The sequence below is a fragment of the Malus domestica genome, chromosome 13, assembly GCF_042453785.1.
Source record: "Malus domestica chromosome 13, GDT2T_hap1".
NCBI lineage: Eukaryota > Viridiplantae > Streptophyta > Magnoliopsida > Rosales > Rosaceae > Malus > Malus domestica.
Window position 1 is genome coordinate 15,410,113 of NC_091673.1, and position 16,676 is coordinate 15,426,788.

Below are 16,676 nucleotides of genomic sequence, written 5' to 3' on the forward strand. Positions count from 1 at the left end.
AATGCAATTCATGGGGAGCTCGAGCTGGGAAGGGTAGGTCCGTAAATATGGGGGGTATTATACGGGTGCAATATTCAACTATAGCGGAGTTAAAATTTGCAATATTCAAGTACTTCATGAAAAATTACTTGAAAAAGTATTTGTTAGGTGGTTCTTGAAAAAGTATTTATCAAATGCATATAAAAGCGGTTTTTACTAGCAGAAAGCGATTTTACTCGTTTTAGATGCAATCCCAAACTTGTTGATGATAAACAGAAAACTCATCTCTTCTACTACTAGGAACTTTTTATGTTCATTAACTTCCTAAAACCACTTTTGGAAGATGTAGAACAATTTTTAGTGTCACGCGTGCTTCAAATCATAATCATTGATGCATTAGATTAGTTCTTTGGATTTAGTTTTGTTATCTTTACCAAAATCAACCCAAAATTGGGCAAGTGAAAGGTATTACTTAAAACCTAAAGCTACCAAGTTTCATGCTCATTCTTTTATGAGTTATTTGCAAATTAGTAAGTTTTAAAACTCAGTTTTGTAGTCAAAACACTTGAGTATCGCTTTTGTAGGATAAATAGACTTCCATTAACCATACAACATAACGCACAGTTTGACCAAAAAATACATCGTGTAAATGACTAGTCTCATTAAAATTTTATCTATATAAAATCACATAAGAAAAACTCCAGTAGCATAAAAAAAAAATTAAAAAAAATACCACACAATCATCTATTTACGTCGTTTATCAATGATTACAGACTCATTTACATATCTATTATTGCAGCTTAACTTCAATTGATAGGTAATGAATTTTTGTTTTTCGATGACTAATTTTTTAAATATTACACACTGACCTCAAAAGTTGTTGAGGCTACATCTAACATCTTGGATAAATATGGGGGGCAAATATTTAAAAGAAAAAAAAATTAAAGTATTGGTTCATTAATTTTGACTGAATTAGATTTTTTTGTCTATAAATAAAAAATTTGAAAGTAATAATTAATGAACTTGTCAAAATGTGGAGCAATAATTATTTTGGATAATTCTGTTAAAACTTTCATCCTATATATTTCTTTCAAAATCGTTTATCTTAAATGAAAGTTTTAACAAAATTATCCAAAATGATTATCGCTTACTCATACATTTTACTGCAAAAAAAAAAAAAAAAAAAAAACCTCACATATTATATATATATATATATAATTCAAGACCGGAAGCTCCTCCTAAGTTGAGTTCAAAGGTGACCGTTAGGTTATCTATTTTTTAATTTTTTGAATTATACAGAAACAGATCCCCCCAACACCTTTTCCCTCCATTCAAAATTTTTAACTCTCCTCTCTCCTTCCCCCTCGCTCACAGAGCAACCCCTCCGCGGCCCCACCACCAAATTTCAAGAAACGAATGAACCTCACAAAACCCTAGCCTTGCTGTCCATACAGCTTCACCGCCGATGGCGATGAGCCCCAACGACCGACCTAAAAAGAAAACCTTAACACCGATGCAAGGCCTCGTCGGCTTGATCCGCGAGTCCCTGCCGCTTCTGCCCCCGCGCCGGGATGACGGAGGAGGTGGAGGAGGAGGGTTTGGGGGCCTGGTGGGGAAGGTCCGCTCCAGCCTCCGTAATTCGCGAATCGGACTGCTATCCAAGTCTCCTGTTCGTGCTCTTCCTCCGGTTGCTTCGAGAGATGACGCACCGCCGATTCGGTGGCGTAAAGGCGAGTTGATTGGTTCCGGTGCCTTTGGCCGGGTCTACATGGGAATGAACCTCGATTCCGGAGAGCTTTTCGCTGTGAAACAGGTCTGCCTGCTTCTTAATTTCGAGATTGAATTTGGTTTCTTGGTAATGGATTTGGGAGTTTGACATTTTTGTGTTTGTTACAGGTGTTGATTGCGGCAAATAGTGCTTCGAAGGAGAAGACACAGGCATGATTCTGATTTTGCATACATTTCATTTTTTTTTTATCGAAGTTTTAATTTTTCTTGGGGATTGCTTAGTTTGCATTCCTGAGCACAAAAAGTTGCGATTCATTGAATTAACTAAGCATTTCCGCGATAAATTTTTATTCTTGGTTTGACTGCATATTAATACCTTCATTCTAATGTTAAAGTATTTTAGAGATGCGTTTTCACCGGTGAACACTATTTTTCAGTTTGAGACTAAGTGGCTGCAGTTTCCTTTTCTAATTTAATTAAATCAGGCTCACATTCGAGAGTTGGAGGAGGAAGTCAAGCTTCTTAAGAATCTTTCACATCCAAACATTGTTGTGAGTACGATTGTCTTTGTTCTTTCACGGAAGTGATGGTGAAGGTGATCACTTACTTTCTTACTGTTTCAATGTTGTTCTTTAGAGGTACTTGGGGACCGCTAGAGAGGAGGATTCATTGAATATTCTATTGGAGTTTGTGCCTGGCGGATCCATATCGTCCCTCTTGGGGAAATTTGGATCCTTTCCTGAGTCTGTAAGTATTTGTTACTTCCAAGTGATTGACCTTGGGTGTTTGGGGACATAAATTTTACATCTTGAAAGTGTTGAATGTGCAGGTTATAAGAATGTACACAAAGCAGCTGTTACTGGGTCTTGAATACCTTCACAAGAATGAAATTATGCATAGGGACATCAAGGTATCTCCCCATTTCAATTGTTTAATGTTCACATAAGAGTATGAATTGACCTCTCTCTCTCTCTCATTTAATAACGGGCATGCTTCATACAGGGTGCAAACATCCTCGTGGATAATAAAGGGTGTATTAAACTTGCTGACTTTGGTGCATCAAAGAAAGTTGTTGAACTGGTAATGACAGTTTTAATATGTACTAAGGATAACTGACTTTATTATCTTTTTCATACACATCAATAGTGAGTTCATTTGTTGATACAGGCTACTATAAATGGTGCCAAGTCAATGAAGGGTACTCCATACTGGATGGCTCCTGAAGTTATTCTCCAGACTGGCCATAGCTTGTAAGAACTACTACTCACTTTTAGAGAGTTGACTATTTTTGATAATTTCATTGCTATTATAACGGTTGTGTAATCGTTTGTCAACCTTTTAATGCTCTCTGCATTGCCCTATAATTTTAGTCAAAGGTTTTTCCAGTACCAGTCAAGGGGCAAGGGTGGATCACAATTCACATCTTTCTGAGACTTTTTTTAGCAGTCTTGTGTGTTCCTTCCAGGACTTGCTCCTTAAGTATACTCTCTTAGAAGTTCTCCTAGTTGAGCAGTTATATTAACTAGATGAGGTTCACTAGTGTTGATATTTTGTATTCAGTCCATTTACACACAAAATAATACAACCTGTTGTGAACATTTCATCCTAATCTCCAATTAGAAGCATGTTCTCATGTATTGCATGAGTTGTCCCCTTTTTGTTAGTGAGGGACAACAGTTGGATTCAGCTACTCCCTATTTCCGATGCTTGGACCTCATTGGTTTGAATATGTTTTTTTAGCTCTGCTGACATATGGAGTGTTGGATGTACTGTGATTGAGATGGCTACAGGAAAGCCTCCATGGAGCCAACAATATCAAGAGGTAACACTTCAAGCTGCTTTTGCCAACTAATAGTTTGATTATTGTGTCTAACGTGACTAGAATTTTTCTAATTTAGTGTGGTTTCACCCAAGAGGTAGCAGACTGAGATTACGAGTTTCCCTTTTCAGGTTGCTGCTCTTTTCCATATTGGAACAACAAAATCTCATCCACCCATCCCTGAGCATCTCTCTGCTGAGGCAAAGGATTTTCTGTTAAAATGCCTAGAGAAGTACAACTATGAATTCTACTTTTCCCTAATTTTTTTTCATATTTATGGGCTAAACATACTTAAGTCTGTAGATAGAACATGCAGATATTAATTTTTTACAAATGTCATCTATTTATATTTTCCTTTACTCTTACACTCCATAATTTGGTGGCAGGGAACCTTATCTAAGGTCTTCTGCGTCAGAGTTGGTGCAGGTAAATTTTAATGGCATATAACGTTGCACGTTATTTCATAGTGTAATTAGGCATGGGGCATTAGCCGCATTACATACATGCAGATGTGTCATAGCTTTCAATAATAGAGATTTTACTTCATAGTTTATTTCAAGAATTGGACAGTAAAATTAAGAAATCTTGTTCTTCATAAAGTACATTCGCATGTGAATGTCTGTTTATTTTTTTCCTTCTTTTTCACTAATGAGATAATATCTGTTGGTCATGTGCAGCATCCATTTGTCACTGGGGATTACCAGGAACCTCGTCCAGTAGTTCGTTCTTCATTCATGGTTGGTATAATTGATTTAGTTTTACTGGCTCAACTATTCTCTCTGTTTGATCATTGTTCTACAATCTTCATTACTTAATAACAACCATACAATTAGTTAATAACTAGTTTTATCAGGAAGCTGGAAACGAGAAGGCAGCACCTGGGACAGATCTTAAGAACTTGTAAGTCTTATCATTAAATCGTTTTGGAATTATTTCTGGTTGCCTTTCTAACTTTATCACCACTACAGTGTGAACCCTTCGATCAGAAGGTCTACCTGTGCCGGCTTGAAGGATATTTGTGATATGGGCACTGTAAGGTGCTCAACTGTATATCGAGGGAATTTTTCAGGAGGGAGCTCCTGCTGGGGAGCTACTAATAACCATGATGACGACATGTGTCAGATTGATGATACGAATGACATTGTCCTTGGTTCATTTGCAAAATTCAGATCTGTGGTTGGACCTGACGAATTAAACAAGGTAATGAACTGTTTTCTTGTCCTTCTAGATCATTCAGAGTAATAAACTTTAATTATGATGAGTGATTTGCTTGTTTGAAATAGAGTTTCAATCCCATGTGTGAACCAACTGACGACTGGCCATGCAAGTTTGATGAAAGTCTGGAACCGGAGAGAAATGGAATTAACTTCTCCCCTTGTCAAACAATACATGAGGCTTCGGGCAGCATTGGAGCATCTCAAAAGGTGGAGACAGAGTTCACATTTCCTTCCGGGCCATCAGCAGTTGAGGATGATGAGGAAGTTACAGAGTCAAAAATAAGAGCCTTCCTAGACGAAAAGGTACTATGTGTCTGCCAAGTTCTTTCCTGTGCGAATTAGTGGTCAAATCATTCAACGATGCTATGTTTTCTCAGAATGCATGTGGCAGGATTCTAATGTTTTAAACTTGCACCTTGAACCTAATCAGGCCTTAGATCTGAAGAAGCTGCAAACACCTCTATATGAAGAGTTTCGTAGCTCATTGAATGCAGCTGGTATTGGAAATGCAGACCGTGAACATGTTTCAAAGCATCTGAACTTACCTCCTAAAAGTAAGTCACCGAGTCATGCACCTAGTAGAAGATTCTCTACTGCATTTGATGCTGCAGGCCCTGGGAAACATACAAGAGATGTATCAAATGCCAGTGGTGTACATGACCGAGTTTTGCAGGAAATTCAGCCACCTCAGCTTAGTGAATGGACAGAGCTCCCTCATGATCAGAAAGAATCATTTAGTCTAAGGTTTGTCTTTGATGTTTGATGCCATTCGGTTAGCTAATGTCCACTCTTCTGCTGTAACTCAATGGAGATGGGTTTAATTTCAGTGCAAGCTTTTCTGATATGCAAAGAAAGTGGAAACAGGAGCTTGATGAAGAGCTCGAGAGGAAGCGAGGCAAGTTTTATTTTGTATTTTTCAAGAAGTTTTATTTTGGGGATGGCATTTATGCATGAAATTTTGGTCTATGATCTTATCTTACTGGAGCCGGCTGGATGCAGAGATGATGTGGCAGGCTGGTGTAGGAACGAAAATGCCATCCCCAACCAAAATTCTAAGTCGACAAAGAGAGCGGCTACGGATGGGTCTTCCTGGAAAATGAAGTGTATGTATGTACCTCACTTGTATCTATTTTACCATGATATAGAAATAAGTTATGCTTTTCGACGGGGAGCGCTCAGTATGCACTTGGCGGGGGTGTTGTCCAGTATTACAATGGTCACCGTGCCCATAGCAGGCCGTGCAGCCTCTTGCCTGCTGCATTATGTCTCAAGCAGCTCAGCCAGAAAATGTCACGTAACCAGTGATATGTATTGATTTAATTTCTTGTGGCCTTTGTATCTTACGGCGGGATATGAGACATGAAGTATTGAGTTTGTGTGAATTGTATAATTTGAAATATATTGTATGCTGCAGATGCAGCAATCTTTTCTGCTCTCTCTCTCTCTCTCTCTCTCTCTCTCTCTCTCTCTCTCTCTCTCTCTCTCTCTCTCTCTCTCTGGGATGATTTTGTCAGAACATTTTACGAAATTCAAATTTCTTGGATCAAATCGGCGAAGCTGAAGCCACAGCATTTCAAATTTCATATGTCTTGATTGTGAAAGGGGAAGAAAGAAGGAATGAATGTAGGTTCTCAGCTTGTATAGATAACAAACTGAGCCCAAACCTCAACTTGGGTCATTTTATAAAACAAATCATTGGCCCAAGTTGACTGGCTTTGGTTTATGATCCAACTGTGAATATAACAAATAAAGGAATGCAGACGGAGAAAATGAAATTGAAAATCATTTCGCTTAAGACAACGCTTAAGTCCTTTCTTTTAATATGGATTAGTCATGTTGTTACACATGTCCTTTTGATCCAAGTCCACTAGACCCGACAAATTAACCCATTTGATTCTTAAGGGATACATTTAGTTTGGTCCCACCCACCATTATAATTTTTGATATACTCACGATCTCATTAAACCTATTGTGTACCCATTAAGACTTAAGTACTCATTTGGATGGGTGGGACCAAATACAGAGAGGGTTGTCTATGTGTGTTAGTGTATGGCCCCAAGAGAAACTTTCACAGTCTATTACTTGATTGGTTATAAATTCATCATGCAGAGGGTTGTCTATGTGTGTGAGTATGCAATCACTCACAAATATAGGCGGACACCGGACCGTCTTTCCACTCGTCAAAGTATGAACCTAATTCCTCTAAAATAAAACTTAAAATGTAAGGATCTGCAAATGCAAAACAAAGGACCCAGATGGTTAGGAAATAAAAGAAAACAACATAACAAAAATGAGAGACAAACCTGTAACGTGAGATGCCCAAAAAATCAGAATGTAGGAAAAGAAGAATTTGTAATGGCGGACTATAATGGAAAGGGATCCTCTCCAGATCCCTTCCTCCTAATCCACCAAGTCCAGGAATCGGAGTTGTTGAAATTTGATCCAACGGATACAAACAGGGGGCTCACTTTAAAAGTTATAGTCATTTTAGTTGTTGGATCAAATTTCAACGGTATGAATCCCCGGACTTAATGGATTAGGAGGAAGAGATCCGGAAAGGATCCCTTTCCGACTATAATAGCTTAAGTGTCCGAATTGCAATTTCCCCATGCTCCCTACCGACATATAAGAGCTTTATTTGTGTCTCGATGAGCTTTCTTGATTCTTTTTCTTAGAGAAAGAATAAATATGTTTATAAGCTTTCGAAAATGAAAAACATGTTGCCACTCAAAAGTAGTACACGAGAACGATCCTTTACCTATATTTGTTCAAATATCTTCAAATGATGAAAAGTGTTCTAAGTGGAAAACTTTTACCTTGTTTTAAAAATGTTAACTTCAATTTTAGATGAAAATCATTGCATCTCTATTTATTGGATAATGTTATTCACACACTAATTTTTATTTTTCACACACCGTTGTTAACTTTTTTTCATTGATCTCCAATTCATTTGATCTGACTAAACATTGAAAGATATGTGTGAGAAGTAAAAGTAAAGCAGCACTACTGTTATTGAAAATGTCAAAGAAGCATGGGTTGGTGCGAAATTATAAATGTGGGTAATATAGAAACATAAAAAATTAATCCCCTGCATTGTCCCCCATTGCTTCCCCAGTTATGCATGAAATTGACCATTGGACCCCTCCCCCACCATGATTTTCCCTCCCAAAAAATCATAAAAAAAATCTTTGAAAGTTCCCTTTGTTCCCAAGACGAGTTATTTAGTCTGTGATCGAGCAATTGGAGCAATTTAGTAGGTGAGTCAAAAAACGAAAGCTTTTGAAAGTCTCCATTTTCTTTGACCTTTTGAATATTACGTGGCAGAAAGTTTATGGATCACGGAAAGAGAGTATGGCGGAAAAGCAAAATTCTTGAATAAGTGGCGGAATTTTTGAATGATTACGAAGGCATGAAAAAGATTGTTGTCTCGTATGAGGTGGGCATTCTTTCTTCTTTCTTTTGTTGGTAAATAAAATGATGACTTCTTGGTTGTGAAAGGCCAAGATTATTGGAGATCTCAACAAGATGATTACATAGATCATGTGAAAATAACCTCATATATTCCTGCCGGCAAAGAAAACAAAATTTTGTCTAATACAAAGATATATTTACGTCAAAAAGTGAAAGATTTGAGCTTAAAAACACGCGTCAGTCATAATAATTCGACGTTGAACTCATTATTCATGAGAATCGAAATTAAAAACTACTGCTTACTAATGAAGAAGAACACCAACAAATCGTAGTTTTAAGTGACTAGAACCGAATGAAAAGAGTTTGTTACTTGTTACATTCAATCAACTTTTATATTGAAATAATGGTGTTAATTGCTTTTTTTATTGTCAAAAACCCATTGGAAAATAAACTTGTCATGTCCCCAAGTACCCCCAAATTACGATGAATGAACTTGGACCATTTAGTTTTTATTAACAAGAACAATGGTGGACCAACCAGCCTCTATTTTATATTTTATGAGAATATTGTATGATTCTCAGGAATATACTGCAAGTCTAAAGATTATAGGTGAGGTGGGTGGGTGGCCCCTTTAACCTCCAAACGATATCTCCCTCACTTTTTATCATGGGAATAGTTTTAAGGAATTTTAACGAAAAGCATCCGGTACTGTTCATTTTAACGAAAAACCACATTTTTACACTAAAAAGTCAATCCTGGTACTATTCACTTTACCCTTTATTTTGTTCTTATCATTAAAACTCAAAGTTTTCAAGCCATTTTCATTAGTTTTCCTATAGTTTTAAGGACAAGGGAAAGAGACAATGGGGCATGCACCAAGCTTTGTCCAAGGGTATGAAGTGGTTCAAATTGTTATTTGTGGAACTTAGCAACTCACATACCCAAGTAAGAGATTTGGCATTATGTTTTGTAAACAATAAGAATTGTGACAATTTGATGATCTTCAAGTTTCTGTAATTAATGAGGTGGAGAATGTATGTATATATGTGTGTGAGTTTGTTGTTTGTTTGACAAAAAAATAAAGCTTGTTGTTTGTTTGTGATTGTCTACTTGGGAGAAGAGTAACCTGTTATGTTACGTGATAAGATACAAAGGTATATATGCTCTATCATAACTTGTGGGTAAATTTATATCGTGTAACGTGTGAGAATGTCATACTTCGTTTGCATTTATAATGTATATAAACTACAAATATATGTCATAGTCTCTCTCTCCTTTTCTGTTTTTATTTTTTTTGCCAATAATGTGCTCCTTCTGTGTGGCAATTGCAGTTGTGAGTTCATGCTTATCCGTATATGCGTGGAAAGTTAAGAGTATGAGAGGAAAAGATGTCGTCAAGTCTATAATTCAAGTCAATTATCAAATCTTGCAATGGATTTAGAAGATGTTTATATCCCTAGTTTGTGAATGTAAGTAGACTATTGGTCTCTCACGCTTTTTTGTATTCGTTTTTTATTAGTAAATCAGTCTGCATACTTTTAACTTATATGCATTTGCATTAGAATGGTTTATTATGATGAGGGGGGACACACGGTTTTATCATAAGCAGATTAAGACTATATATTGTGGTCAATTTTCGCGTGGTCTCCTCCTTTTGGGATGCTTTATTTGCCTTGGCATACATTTGGGGTCCAATGTAGCTAGGGTGGATATGGTGGTGGGGGTGTGAAGGATGATGGGAAGCTTTTTCGAACCAGTGGTGGTTCCTTTTGTTGGTGACACCATGGCTGGTGGCTTTGGACCAATGAATAGTGAGACTTTCCTTTACATATAAATATTTTACCATATTAGAATATTGCTCATATAGATCATATGTTGATGGTGTGAAACACGATGAAATTGAAAGAGAAGTGACGTGTCATGGATTAAAATTGAACATTTTTAGAAGAAAATGAGAAATTAAGGAAAATGGGATGTTGGAATGGTATACTATCCTTAACACAGTGCACTATTGAATATATAATATTTAGTTATAAAATTTTTCTTCTATAAGAACAAAAATTCTTATAAATAGAGTTTTGGGTTTTCAATATTGATGCTTATCCAACAAAGATGAATAGATCCACTGGCAAATACACAGAATTCCATCTCAACCTTGATGCATAAATGTTATTTGTTACTATTCAGAAGAGAAAGGGCAAACTCTTGTCTGGATGGCACAACGTGACAACTTAAGAGAAAGAAATTAAACGATATCATTAGAATACGCAAGAGAATATGAGAAAACTTTAAAATTGTTTATTGAGCAATAAGAAAGATAGAAACCCTAACACCACAAAAAGATATATAGTCTATCACAACCCTAAACTTGCTAGGAATCCTAATAGAAAGGAAAGTACAAAAAATAGCAAGCTACCAAAAACATGTCCTCAAAACTTAGAATGATGCTTTGGGCTAGTAAACATTAGAATTTGGCTAAAAATGCATATATGTCAACCAAGCATTGAGTATTGATGGCGATTTTTTGTCTTTTCAAAATAACGGACCACAAACCAAAATCTGTAATGTAAAACTTCATTATTGGATTTGCACATTTCAATCTAATTCTCGATTCACTCTGGCATCTAATCTACAGAAAATGGGGCCAATGATTTACTTCTAGAGCTTTAGATCTCATCATATGGATAACAAAAGGACAGTCTTGATATAAAGTTAAAAAGATTGCCCAAATTAATTTGAAAAGCAGATGCATGAGTGAACTTTCTCCATATAAAAATGGCAATATTTGAATTGCGAAGAGTGCTTATGCATGAAACCAACCCACCTAAGTAATGTATGAAAAAGTTTTAAAAGTTGTTACGATCGAAGGTGTACTATCACAATTGGCTTTTCGAAGCTCGATCTGCTCTCTACCAAAAAAAGATAGTGGAACTTGTATAATATCGTGGCTTTGCATGAATGATACAAACAACTTTCGAGTCCTTAACTACCAAGAAATTAAGTAAAGCTCCCTTTCTTAAAGAGTACTCAACAAATTAAGAACCAATCAAAATGCACCTTCGGCGTTTCACCAAATGTCCACACATTAAATTTTACACGTGGAGCAGTATTATTGGTCATCTGTTGATCAGATCAAATCAAACTTTCAAAATAATTAAGGGAACTTTAACGAAAAGCACCCGGTACTGTTCACTTTAACGAAAAACCACATTTTTACACTAAAAAGTTTATCCTGGTACTATTCACTTTACCCTTTATTTTGTCCTTATCATTAAAACTCAAAGTTTTCAAGTCCTTTTCATTAGTTTTCCTAATAATTAATCCACTACTGTACCATACAAGGAGGGCTACTCCTAATCCCAAACGACGTTCAAAAGGAAAATTATCCAACAAGGAAAATTTCATATAACATGAACTTAGCTCACTATTAAACAAGAGAAAATTACTCTAAACAAATAGTGCACATTGGTAACTACTAATCGTTACATTAGGTAATGATCATCTTTTTTACCTAGATAAATGTTGATATTAGGTAATACAATAACTGATATTAGGTAATACAATAAGTTTATTTTTATCATCTCATAGTACTATTTAAGAAAACGATCACTTTGTCAACCATTTTTACCAACTTCTAGTTCTAACTATACTCCTGCTTCCATGAGCGTAAAGTGATATATACTAGCAGATTTACCGACAAAAGAAATGTAAGCATCTATGTCTTTTAAAAACAAAAAGAAAATTGCCCCAAGTTTAAGAGAGAAAAACTTCCTGGAGCGAAGCACGTTTATCATCTTTTAAGTAATAAATCAATCATCAACTTTCATGTCCTTTAGTTTCCAAAATTTTGTCTACAAATTTAGTCTGCCTAGCATTATCCTTGCAAAAAAAAAACAAGAACAGTGGAAAGGTTTTTATCTAGAAAAGGTGACTCATAATTTAATTAGATGCCATTTTCCGTCCATACCAATTGACATTTAGGGATTGAGACTTATGGAAACCTAATGATGCATAAGTTTGAATTCTTAACTATAAATGGGGAGGGAGTTCAACCAAAAAAAGAACTATAGAACTATTAGAACCCCTAACAACGTACATCTACGTGGACCAAAAACGTAATGTGGCCAACTTCCAAATTCCACTGTCCCTTTTAGTGGGGACTAGGTTTCCTTTTCACAACGACCCCAGTTCATGTGGATATGAAAGATTTTGCGCTACAATTCTGTTTATCGCACGTGGTTGACATTTGGAAGCATTATATATACACTGTTTTCAGAGTATTTCGTCGACACCATAAGCAAACACTTCACTGATTACTTTTTTTATTTTATTGATTTATTGCTTTTTAAACTATTTCTGTGCTCAATTAGCTCATTCCTCAACTTATGAAAGTGTAAATTAATTATCAGTGTTCATATGCTTAAGAATACACCAATCAAAGTGAAAGTTTGAAAATTCAAGAGATATATAATACATGCAGACAATCGATGAGCAGTAAACATACTCATTATCCTATCGAAAATTCCCAATGAATGGATGCCCTAACTCCACGATGAGGCACTGCCTTCCTCTGGTCTGTATATACATGGAGAATGTACTGTCATTGTTGAATGTACTGTCATTGTCGGCATTACTCTAATTCAAACAGATCGATCATTAATCTTGTTGAAAGGTATAAATGATAAATATTAAGGATTCATGCATGCACATTACTCTAAAACAGCTCTAACCCTAGCTCTTGTTAATAGGTACTGTCGGCACTCTTGCTGAAAGACTTAACTGATTAGGACCATAGCAAATAGTAGAGAAAGCTATATTTGTGATGGACCTAAACCGAGGGGTGCTTGAGCTAGCTCCGGTAGTGCTTTGTTTTTTTTTTCTTTTCCAAAACGGTAAAAACTTTGATTAAACTTGAATCGAAACGTTTATATCAGATGCCAGAGTGCTGAACAACCATTCCAGTTCAAACTCATTCCAACTATGAAGGCCATCTTCCTTAAACACAAAAGATGCCACTAGATGTGTTGTCCTCTTACTTTTATGTTTGTTTGTCTGAATTATCTCCAGATCATTGGATTGGTTAGTAAAAGATGTATTCATGTGTCAACCCTTGAAATTTTTCTTGTTTGGTTAATGAAATTGCTATCGCTTGTTGTAACAGAATATAGAAAGCCACTCGTCAATGAATACTAACTATTATGACATGGGTGGGTGATGTGCTTATATTTTAGGTTTAATTACACTATGCACTACATATTAAGAGAACCATCCTTACCAACTAAGAAGATTAAGTTACTTTCATGGCATTTCTAAGTTTAAAAGTTGAATAATAGAATTAACTTTTAAGGACAATATCACTTAAAATGCACTCTCTTTTTTTCATCTCCCACAACCCTATATTTCTCTTTATGCTATTAACTATCTGTAACTGTCATCACATAGTTTTCTAGTATTAATAAACAAAATAAACAAAACACGTGTTATAACATGTGTAGACAATAACACTATTATAAGAAAACATAACAGTAGCCACAAATATTAGTTGAACAAATTGAGGTGGGTAAAATGAGAGATTTTTTGGTCTATTAGAAACTTCTATTATAATTATAATGTGTTTTTTTTAATTAATATACTATAAAAGTAGAACATAAAAACTATGTTTCCAACCCACTATATTATAATACGTAAAGTTGTACACCACATGACAAGTGTTCCGAGTAGATAAAGTTCCCCATCTTATTTTTCTTGTAGTGCAACTTGAACTATCAAACACTGAAGTTTCCAAAAGGATGTGGTGACAGATACGATTAGTCCTTCTGTGTGCGCATGGCTATAGGGTAGTTGATGATAAGTTGATAACATGTTTTAATGGTGGTGAGAGCACACCGTACGTAAATAAAGATCAAGCAAGATGAAGCAATGTAAGGTGGATACGCATGTGGGGATAGCTAGCATGAGACCCCCCATAAATAGGGGCTCTCTGTAAGGTACCTATACCAGCCCTAGTCTGCAGTGCCCACTTGCAACTATCAGGCTGGCAGTTATACGAAGGAACCTTTTACCCTTTTGTGCTTTTAGCTGCTATACATCACGTTTCTGATGCCCTTGTGGGAAGATTTTGGTTCTGAGTCACAGATATGTTTGGTCCCAAAAGCTTGAACGGTACATAAGATCGTGCAGAATCCATCTTATTTTAGAGATAATAATATGTGTCCCACACATATGCAGTAGGCGGAGTCAAAATTTTAAATAATTGTTCATGATATCGACCAAAAAGTTTCATTCGACTATTTCGTTGAACCTCTAGTAGGCATCTACCAATTCCTACAAACGTATGCCCAAAATTTATGCCAACATATATACACAACTACTATTATTTGTAGAGGCTTGTCGAGGATGGTTGCAGAATACTATGGAGTAATGTTGAAGACTGTCAAGGTTTGTCAACTAAGGTATTTCATCGAGCACATGGTGGCCCACAATAGAGTCTCACACAAGAAGAGAGAAAAAAAAGACAAAGATGTTAGAAGAAAATAGAAGAAGCAGGAGGAGGAGATTATAATTTAGTTTGCCTTAACTGTTTATAAGGATCAAATATAATACACAAACAAATATACATGGAGTTTTTTTAAGTTGTTGGGGGCCAAAGGCAACCAATGACCTCATATTAGCTCTGCCACTGCACATATGTTCGGTATGCTAAATGATACATACTTCTATTGCACTATATATGTAGTTGTGACATCTTAAGAATAACTCCCCTATCTTGGATTCAATAGGCCATGTGACGAGAGAGATAAAAAACATTGAAACTGCATGTGATAGTAACGTAGTTTATTTGTCATGAAATAAGTCTTGTGGATTGGAGAGTTTGTCATAATAATATATTAACATCATTAATTAGTTACCATAGATTGTCATGGATTTGACTCATTTCCAATTGTTGAAATGACAACATTTTATTTTACAAACATCACAATCAGAATCGTTCATTCTCTTTATCATCATCATTTAAAGAACCTCTCTAGAGTAATTTTGTCAATTTAAATACCTTTTAGTCATCCATATGTGCCCCACAAATTGACGGTTATGGTAACAAGTGACTCCTTGTGATAAATTGTCAATTTGTTTGATTCATATGAATGACTAAACGGTCTTCAAATCAAATAATTTTTTGGATATGATCTTTAGGTGATTATAAAGAGAAGGTTTTTATCACAAATAGTCCCTTAAATTGACCCACACCATCAAAATAGTCCCTGAAATTGAAAATCGATCAATGCAGTCCCTGAAAATAGGTGTTGCAAATCAATATGATCCTTTCATCACAATTCTATCAAATATTATGTTATGTGCTGATGTGGATTAAATGATTTAATAACAAATTAAAAAAATTGTCAAAATACCTTTTTCTATAGTGAGATTATCTCAAGTCAGAGCTCGTCATTCTCCGTGTCACCAAGATCACCGAGGGAGAGCCCAACAAGCTCTTCACGATTAAGGTTGTGAGGTTGTCGATCGCCTAAATGTTGACAATGATGTCACAGAAGTCGCCATCAATCCAAGCCGTCACCAAAGATGGTATCAATCCATATCCAATTTGATGAAGGGTATCGAAGGGTGTAAAGATGAGTGTCTTGAGAATTTTTTTTTCAAAGAAAAGACGGTGAAGGCTACCATAGATGGAGCTAGAGAAGTGTGGGTCAGGATCAGAGGTGATTACGAAACTGGGTTTTTGGGTTGACATCTTTTTTAATTAATTATTAAATTATTAAACCTATTTATAATTTAATTAGACTTGTGAGACCAATTTATGTGCCATTTCAGCACATAACAATTTTTTTTTTTACAGAATTGTGACCGAATGACCACATTGATTTGAGACATCTATTTCTAAGACTGGTAAATCTATTTTCAATTTCAGGAACCATCTTGATAATATGGATCACTTTCAGGGACTATTGTGATATAAACCCTTAAATCTTGTGGGACCCATGTATGTGTGGCATTAGCATATAACAGAACCTTTGACAAAATTGTGATGGAAGGACCACATTGGTTTGTAACACCTATTTTCAGGACTACATTGATCGATTTTTAATTTCATGGACCATCTTGATGATGTTAGTCAATTTTCAAAAATTATTTGTGATAAAAACCCTAAAGAGAATAATTCTTCATAGTATAATGTGTGTACGGAAATAGAATGATACAACATCATGTATTTGTCAAGAATGAATAACTCCTTACCCTGTTTGGCAGATCGGATAGAGGATCGGATAGGACTAATTATACAGACGCGGGTGTTTGGCGTTCACTCGTACTAAATAAGCGCCGGATTAAATTAACCGGTGTGCTTATTTAGCACGATATACACCGGACTAATAAAACCAACCAAAAGGCCGGGATTATTAGTCGGCCCTCTCTCTCTCTTGCCTTCTCTCGACCCTCTCTCTCTCTCTCTCTCTCTCTCTCTAGGCGTCGTCGTCCTCCCCCCCTGTCACCTTCTCTCACCATCGTCG

General features: G+C 36.0%; 1 protein-coding gene across 1 annotated transcript; it reads left to right on the forward strand.

Moving 5' to 3' along the window:
- The first annotated feature begins 1,217 nt into the window (after positions 1-1,217).
- Positions 1,218-6,178, forward strand: LOC103453090 (mitogen-activated protein kinase kinase kinase NPK1-like). Its single transcript, XM_008392628.4, has 17 exons — positions 1,218-1,792; positions 1,876-1,917; positions 2,193-2,258; positions 2,344-2,454; positions 2,537-2,617; positions 2,710-2,787; positions 2,875-2,957; positions 3,448-3,529; positions 3,658-3,758; positions 3,913-3,952; positions 4,204-4,263; positions 4,380-4,426; positions 4,495-4,726; positions 4,810-5,046; positions 5,174-5,487; positions 5,571-5,638; positions 5,743-6,178. The coding sequence occupies exons 1-17, from the start codon at positions 1,445-1,447 to the stop codon at positions 5,841-5,843; spliced, it is 2,091 nt and encodes a 696-aa protein (XP_008390850.3). The 5' UTR covers positions 1,218-1,444; the 3' UTR covers positions 5,844-6,178.
- Positions 6,179-16,676: the final 10,498 nt, after the last annotated feature.